Genomic DNA, 8,817 nt, shown 5'->3' with positions numbered 1-8,817 from the left:
TAGGCTTAACTCCTTTTTTTTCTTCTTTTTTTCATGGTTTCTTTCTCTTGTATAACAAGAACTGTTGCTTTTGATTCAGCCCTGCAACTTCATCCAGACAAGAACAAACATCCAAAGCCTGAAATTGCTTTCAAACTTATATCTTAGGTGACTTTTTGATACACAGTGTTCTTGAGTAAAGAAGTTAATTAAACACTGATTGGATAATTTCTGCAGGCATATATGTGTCTGTCTGATGCTGAAAAAAGGAAAGGTTTTGACTCAAAAAGATCTAAAAATTTCTGCTTTGAGAGCAATAGAATTCCATATACATCTAAAAAAGTGCATGTCCCTGGCAATTCCAATGGGTCGACACGATCTTACAAAGTTCGGAGAAATATTAAAGACATGATAGAAATGTTGAAGGAGGAGGCTAAGGTTATAGAGAAGTGTCTCCGAGCAAATTTGATGTCAAACAAAGAGTCTCCACTGTACAATCCTGCAGATTACAGACATGGAAGCAGATTTCTGCATAAAGTTGAGACACAAGTTCCTGTTTTCAATCCATTGAAATACTTGTACCAAGGATATCCTCATCTCAGAGATCATGTTCATCACAATTGGGAGACATATTGGTACTTTGATACACAAAATCTTGTGCAGAATCAGAAGGGAGACGCTAAGTATGTGTACGTTGATTGGAAGCAAATCAAGGGGAAGTTAGAGGTTGAAAGGTTCATAGTTGAAGTTTTGCGTACTTAGAGCACACACTTGCAGGCATTAGAAGCAAACGCATCAGTTACAACAATTCGCACTGTTGCTCAATCTTCACCACCTCGTCTGCTTTTATTTTCCCTAAACTATTTGCTTTTATTTTCCCTAAACTACGGTTAAGGTTATTTAAACCTTCTCACTAGCATGCCAATGCCTTGCCCCTCATTCCAATTAAAAACCAATCTTTCTCAATCAAACAACATCATACACTGCTGCCACAACAACATCAAACAGATTCAAGAACATTGTAACTCATAATGAATTTTTAAACGCACAACTTACCTCAACCAAGATAGCCCTTGACGATGGCAACCTTTGTACACCACAACAGCGACGCAAACCCACAATGCCCACTCCAGCCAAGTCCCTCAACCAAGTTCCTTCAATCATATACTAACAAGTGAATGAAAAGTAGATGAAGGCAGCAACACTCTAGGCTTCAGCAATATGAACATGACAGTGTGAATGAAATTCTATGGAACTTACCTCTACCAAGCTACCGCTTCACGAGCACGACAGCGACAGAAGCCCACAACGGCCCCTCCAACAAAGTCCCTCAACCTCCACACCACCAGCCCTCAACGAAGCAACCAACCCACGACGAACCCTAGCCCAAGACTCCCAAAACCACCACGCACCGTGAACGAAGAGCGATCAATGCACCACTCACCGCCCTGACGGACCACCACTAGTGACTAACCGAGAAACTGACGGAGCATGAAGAAAGGGAGGGAAGTGTGTGAAGAAAGGGATGAGATGCACGAAAGCGACGAAGCTGAAGAAAATCAAATTGGGGTACAAAAAACCCAATTTTGGACTTAAATTAGTCAGGACGTTACCGACGACTTCCAAGCCTTTGGTAATCATCTCAATACTGAGGGCTTCAAAGCCTTTGGTAAAATGCCGTCTGTAAATCGCGCTTTTCTAGTAGTGGATGAAGGTCACAATAATAGATAGAGAGAGATGAGAAAGAACCAAAGCACGATCTACACCCACACCGAAGAGGGCTCCAGAGAGCAACACCCACACCGAAGATGGCTCCATAGAAGGACACCGAACTGAGACCGAAGATGGTTCGAAAGAGAAAGGAAAGCGTGATGGTTGACAGAGAAGAAATCTCGAGGGTTCGAGAAAGAGAGGAAAGCTCGAGGTTGAGAAATGACATCCAGCTTCCACTTAATCAAAAATATATTTTTTTAAAATAATTATTTCCCTGATCCGTATATAATATCTGCAGATAACACTTGGTTCTAACTACAAACGGATAATACAACTTATATACGGATCCCATCCTTGGGCTGCTATCACGCGCCAACCTTATATACAAAATTTATATACGGAACATCCGTATATAAATAACCGTATATAATATCTGTATATAACATTTTTTCTAAATTCCGTATATAAATTCCGTATATAATATTTACCTTATATACGAATTTAAATCCGTATAAAAAGTTCTGTATATAAATTCATTATTTCTTGTAGTGATTTTTATGTGTGGGAGAATGTGAAGGCCTGAAAAATAGAGTTTAAAAGAGCAAAAAGGTTATTAAGTTAATAGGACCAGACTTTAAAAAAGCCCATTTAAAACATCCTGGTCCATTAGCTTAAGCATTATGTCTCTATCTAAAACTCAGTTTCAGATTTTCTCTACCTTCTCTCTACCACAACTCTATCTTCTATCTCCCAAATCTCTTCTTTGAATCGTTTAATCTCCGCTAAGGTGCCGCCAAAACGTCCGCAACGTAGTGGGCTTCGAAACTAACCGATTCATTTCTGGTTCTAAGTTGGTAAGTCCCTCCATGCAACCTCTTCTCCGTTCTTCAACTCGGACATGCATTTTGCTGGTTGCATGTGCCTTAAGCTTTCTCCTTTTCAATTTTTTCCACTCTATTCTAGCTCTAAGAGTTGTTTCCATCACCATTTTGGTGGGTTGTAGGGTTTTATTGAGTTCTTGCGATGAAGGAACTATTGAGGTGTTCTTGCGAGCTATCCAGTCAAGTTACTCTAAGGTAAGGGGAGCTAGAATACTTCTTTAAATTTCTTGCATGAGGTGTATGTATATTGGATTCTGAATGGGTGCACTATTTGGAGTTGTATTTTGCGTTTTGAGTATGTTGTATTGTATGTGTTGATATGTGAAATTCATGAATCTGTGTTGTGATGTTTGGAATTGTTTTGGATGAGTTGAAATTGCTAAAATTGGTCAATTGAAGGTGATTGAAGGGTGGAATCTGGTCTAACTTTGGTTGGATAGAAAATTTGGAGTTTTAGTAGTTTTTAGGTCATTTTGAGAAGAAGTGAGGTAGTGATTTTGAGCATTTGAGGTCTAGAGCGTAATTGGGTTGTTGGGGCAGTCTTAACTAGTGTATTGTGACTTGTTTGAGTCACTAAATTGATCAAAATAGGTGCAAAGCAGTGGGATTGGGTTTTGGGTCCCTAAGTTGGGAAAATTGGTGTTTTAGAGTTGAAATTTGTGTTTTGATTACTTTAGAATGGCAGTAGGAATGTTTAGAATCATTTAGATAAGTTTAATTGGTAAAAAACAAGAAATAAGGGTGTTAGAAGTTAGTGAAAATGGTTAGAAATGGTCATGTTGGGTTATGTCCACAATTATGTAGAATTCTGTAGAATTCTGCAAAACGATGCAGTTGACCGTTCGGTCTTGTGCTGCTCTCGGTCATAACTGGGTTGGTCTCTTTTGAGTCTTACCAGTTCATGATCGTTCGGTCTCTCAAAGAGTGTTCGGTCTTGTACTGGTACTCGGTCTCTCAAAGAGTGTTCGGTCTTGTACTAGCACTCGGTCTCTTAAAGAGTGTTCGGTCTTATACTGGAACTTGGTCTTAAAGCTCTAAGTGCTCGGCCAAAGCTCTAAGTGTTCGGCCAAAGCTCATAATGTTCGGCCAAAGCTCTAAGTGTTCGGCCAAAGTTCTAAGTGTTCGGCTAAAGATCATAGCGTTCGGCCAAAGCTCTAAGTGCTCGGCCAAAGCTCTAAGTGTTCGGCCAAAGCTCATAGCGTTCGGCCAAAGCTCTAAGTGCTCGGCCAAAGCTCTAAGTGCTCGGCCAAAGCTCTAAGTGTTCGACCAAAGCTCATAGCGTTCGACCAAAGCTCTAAGTGTTCGACCAAAGCTCTAAGTGTTCGGCCAAAGCTCATAGCGTTCGGCCAAAGCTCTAAGTGCTCGGCCAAAGCTCATAGCGTTCGGTTCAAGTTCTTTAGCTATTGTTTTGGGTAAATTAAGTATGTGTGATGAGTTCCGTGTAAAGTATGATTTTTGTAATGTGATTTAAGTTGAAAGTATGTGAAGGTATGAAGTATTGTTGTGTTGAAAGTGAAAAGTATCAGTATTGGACGTAATTCCATGATCCTCAAGGGGGGATACATGGTGGTGCTCTTCTAGTGTGTTTAGAATGAATTGCATGGTAGCTCAGTCTTGGGGGTTTTCCTGACGCTCCAATGGTCTTTCATTCTCAAGTAGAGAGGATTGATCCATGTGGTGAGGAGTAGCAGGAGGTCCTAGTCTTGGGTGCTTCTAGTATGGCCCAAGGTGAGTGATAACGGACTAACCTCGTGAGTGTGGTAGGGTGAAACCCATTGGCAATGGCGTTGCAAAGTATTAGAGGCCACCACGAGTGCATAACCCGCCATAGCTCGACAATCATTCTAACTCCGGACGAGTCAACTGTAAAGTGTAACAAGTGGTGTTGTATGGTTCATTAACGTTCATTTAAACTTGCATGTTATGTGTGACTATTATAACATGATTTTTATATATCTAGCTCACCCTTCTGCTTGTGTTTGTCTGTTGTGTGTGTTGTGTTTCTGTTGCAATGATCATCCACTTAGATGTGAGCAGAGATGGATGAGGTACCCCTCGAGCAGGCCTTGGATGATAATGATGTTGTAACTTAGTTTGTTTAGGAATTTCTTAATTAAGTTCTATTGTTTTGAAATACTCTGTTAGGTAGGAAGTGTTTAAATTATGGCTTATTTAGGATGACTGTAAGCTTAACAACTTATTTGCAAGTCTACTCTAACTGTTCTCTTTATTAAAAATGTGGACCTACTACATTATATTTCTATATAATCTGGGACGTTACAATAAATGTTTCTTCTGTGGCCTTTCATGAAACTGTAACATCTCGTTTTCTTTATTTTTGTTGGATTTGATATAAAGAAAATTCTAGCCTTCTTTTCACACATCTTTTCTTGTTTAGGATATTACTTTATTTGGTGAAGATCATAGTGAGTTAGACTTTGACAACATGTCATATGAGGAGAGTATATTGTGTATATTATGGTTTATGAATGTTTTATGAGGTCTAGGATAGTAAAAACTAAGTGATTATGAAAATTTTTAATTTGCTAACTCTTTAAAATTGGACAATAGGAGCTTGTTGTTTTTTTCAAAAGATTGGTAACGTAAGCATGGGTTTGTCAAACGAAATTATTGCAAGAGTGGTGAAGACAAAAAATTATTTCTTACCTAATAACTTGGATGGAGTAACTACAGAGGAACATGAAATTGATCTTTGCGTAATATGCCAGGTTTGAATTTTAGCACCATGAATAATTTAATACTATGTGATCTATTAAACATGTCTTATTTTTTTGGTAATATTCATTCATTTTTTAATTTACTTGATGTGATTCTTCATTTGGGTATGGTATATTTCAAAAAGTATTTTGTTGTATATAATTTAATTTATCTTAAAGAAATTAAATTTATCATGTATGTATTCAAATACATTCTCTCTTTAATAATTAAAAAAATATTATCCCTTAATTATTTTAAAAAGACGTACCTTAAATATAATTATTAATGTAATTGTATAATAATTATCTATTTCACAAAACTAACGTTATATTATATTATCAAAATGCTAAGTATATCATGGTGAATTATCTTAAAAATATATGTACAAATCAAATAAAAAGTTGAATTGTAATATTTTACCAATATGTAATTAAGAAAATAAAATTTATCTTTTGTATATAGAGATACAGTGCACTTATAGTTATATGTATGTTTTGTTCGTTAGAATTTAATTAAAATATAATGACTAAATTAAATAATAACCCAAATACATAGATATCAAAGGGGTAATCTTTCCATTATTATATAGATACACGGTTATATCTTTTCATATATATTTCTTTGCTTTTACTCTTAAATTATAAATACATATATATAGTTTTATTTTATGGAGAATAATCTTTATATCTCCTTTTTTTTTCAATTATGTGGTAAATCCTAATGCCACCAATATCAAATATAGTAGATATTTAGAATTGAATTTTAAAAATTGAATTTATCTTTAACAATAAGATTTTCTTTTAATATAATAGTTCATATTCATGTTACATTTACAAATGACACACTATTAATATTCCTTTCTCTTACTTATCCTCTAGTATTTTTTTAAAGAGAAACCTCTTTCAAAAATCTACACAAATTGTGATTTGATCACGACGTAAGTTTCTATTATTTTTATTTCATGTTTTAATTTGTTAGTTAGATGATCTTGGCTCCAATGTTTAGTCTTATTTCTTTTAAATACCGATTTTCCATCAAAGGATTATTGTTGTTTGCTTTAAAATTTAATAGTTTTCTTTTTGTTCTTTTAGGTTATGTGTGGGTGAGATGACATTTTTTGGTTTAAATTTTTGTTTTTACTTTGTATTTTGGATCAACAATTTTATATAATCTTTTTTTATTATCAAAAAATTGGTTTATCCTAATATTCACAAGCACTTAGTACTTGTATTTACGTGAATATTTAGTTCTCATTTCTAATCTTGTTCTTTCAAATGGATAATTTCTCTTATTATTTTAAATTTTTAATTATTATTTTCAAGGTAACTAATTTTATTCACAATATTTGGTATAATAGGATTAAATGGCATCATCAAATATGTCTGTAGACGTGACAGTGTTCGTGAGAACAACTAATGCACAGAATGACAGAATACGATGGACACCAACCTAATCTTAACATAGATGTTCCAGTTTCATCTAGCTTGGTTGAATCTTTGAATCCACATTTCAATGCTTCGGCTGCTAATTTTGCAATTACTCCCCACAATGCAAGGCACACTTACATTAGCAATCCCTTGTTCCTATCCTATTGTGTCGAGGGATATATGATGACACATGACTCTAACGGTTTGATTCTACGAAATTATTTTGGTGATCAATACTATCAACTCGTTTCACCTATTGGTCAGACCATCTACAGTACCATCCCTTTTATTATCAAACACACCTAGTGCAGGAGGCTAGAAGTGACTCAATGAACTTTGATGCTCCAGTAATTGCTCCATCATTTGGAATTCTAACAAATCCTTCAAGAAGTTTTTCAATACCTTTACAAAATGCACCATTCACGAGTACACATATTCAACAACCTCCACCTCTTGGAAATCGGATAAATGTTTCTTCTGTGGCCTTTCATGAAACAGTAACATCTCGTTCTCTTTATTTTTGTTGGATTTGATATAAAGAAAATTCTAGCCTTCTTTTCACACATCTTTTCTTGTTCAGGATATTACTTTATTTGGTGAAGATCATAGTGAGTTAGACTTTGACAACATGTCATATGAGGTCTAGTATATTGTGTATATTATGGTTTATGAATGTTTTATATTGTGTATATTGTGTAAGCATGGGTTTGTCAAACGAAATTATATCAAGAGTGGTGAAGACAAAAAATTATTTCTTACCTAATAACTTGGAGAGAGTAACTTCAGAGGAACATGAAACTGATCTTTGCGTAATATGCCAGGTTTGCGTTTTAGCACCATGAATAATTCAATACTTTGTGATCTATTAAACGTGTCTTATTTTTTTGGTAATATTCATTCATCTTTTTAATTTACTTGATGTGATTCTTCATTTGGGTATGGTATATTTCAAAAAGCATGTTAATTTTTCTTTTTGGCCTATTACTTGGATTACTTATGAATTATTTCACAGGATGAATTTAAAAACAATGAGGAGATAGGAATTCTGCAAGGCCAACATAAATTCCATGGAAATTGCATAAAGAGATGGTTACATGAAAAAGCTGTTTGTCCCATCTACAAATCAAAAATATTAGATCATGAGTGAAAATTGTAAGACCTATAGAAAAATAAAAATAATTTTATGTATGTTATGGTTTTGAATAATTAATTATGGTGTCCATTAGTATGTAGAATGTAAGGAACCGCACGTTCCTTATATTTTAAAAAAAAAAGGAGATGGGAAAGGTGGGCGACTGCACGTTTGAAGTGGTGGGGGAGGGGCTTCAAGTGGTGTGGACGGCTGGTGAGTGATGGGTCTCTCCACTTTGACTCCAGCCACCAGAAGCATTATTGTTCCACTATGAAGTGCTCCAACCACCATGAGACCACCTTCATCACCTTCTTAAGTGGGCATGGCACCGAGGAAGCAAAGGAGATGGCTAAGGTTCGTCCGGCAACACACAAAAGGAGATTCACTTCTTCATTTTAAGGATTCTTGAAGGAGGAAAGAAGAAGAAGAGAGGGAGAGCTGGACACTGTAGCAGAGGACTGGAACGGCAGAGGAGGAACACAGTGTAGAGATTGATTCAAGGTTTGCAAGGAAGTCTTCAAGAGGTAAGGGGAGCTAGACCTTTTCTGTAAATTGTAGAGATAATTTATGTATTTGGGGTTTGTATTATTAAGTGGTTTGATGAACGATTTGTGCTTAAAGTGATCTTGTTTAATATGAATCCGTATGAGTGACGTATGAGTGGTGGTAGAATGTTGTTGTTGAAGAAGATCTCGGAAAAGGGGATGAAAAATGGGGTTTCTGGGTTTCTGGAAATCTGGTGTGATTCTGCAGAATTCTGCAGAACGCGCACTCGTCCAAATGGCTCGACCAATTAGTGGTCGGCCAAAATACTTTGAGTGTTCGGTCTTATGTTCTACTAACCTCAGCGTTCGTCCTTGGGTAAAAGTTAGTGATATAATAGACGTTCGTCCAAACAATGTTCAACATGATAGTATTCGGTTTCGTCTTATTTGATCTGTATAGCGTTCGTCCAATCACTGATTAT

The 8,817-nt window shown here is 36.0% G+C and overlaps 1 protein-coding gene across 1 annotated transcript; it reads left to right on the top strand.

The window, feature by feature from the left end:
* Nucleotides 1-222: 222 nt before the first annotated feature.
* LOC128196686 (uncharacterized) lies at nt 223-741 on the top strand. Its single transcript, XM_052878188.1, has one exon. The coding sequence runs from the start codon at nt 223-225 to the stop codon at nt 739-741; it is 519 nt and encodes a 172-aa protein (XP_052734148.1).
* Nucleotides 742-8,817: the final 8,076 nt, after the last annotated feature.

Source organism: Vigna angularis, chromosome 5 (genome assembly GCF_016808095.1).
Source record: "Vigna angularis cultivar LongXiaoDou No.4 chromosome 5, ASM1680809v1, whole genome shotgun sequence".
In the NCBI taxonomy this organism is placed as follows: Eukaryota; Viridiplantae; Streptophyta; class Magnoliopsida; order Fabales; family Fabaceae; genus Vigna; species Vigna angularis.
Note: the sequence above shows the minus strand (reverse complement) of the source record. Positions and strands in the feature narration are given on the sequence as shown.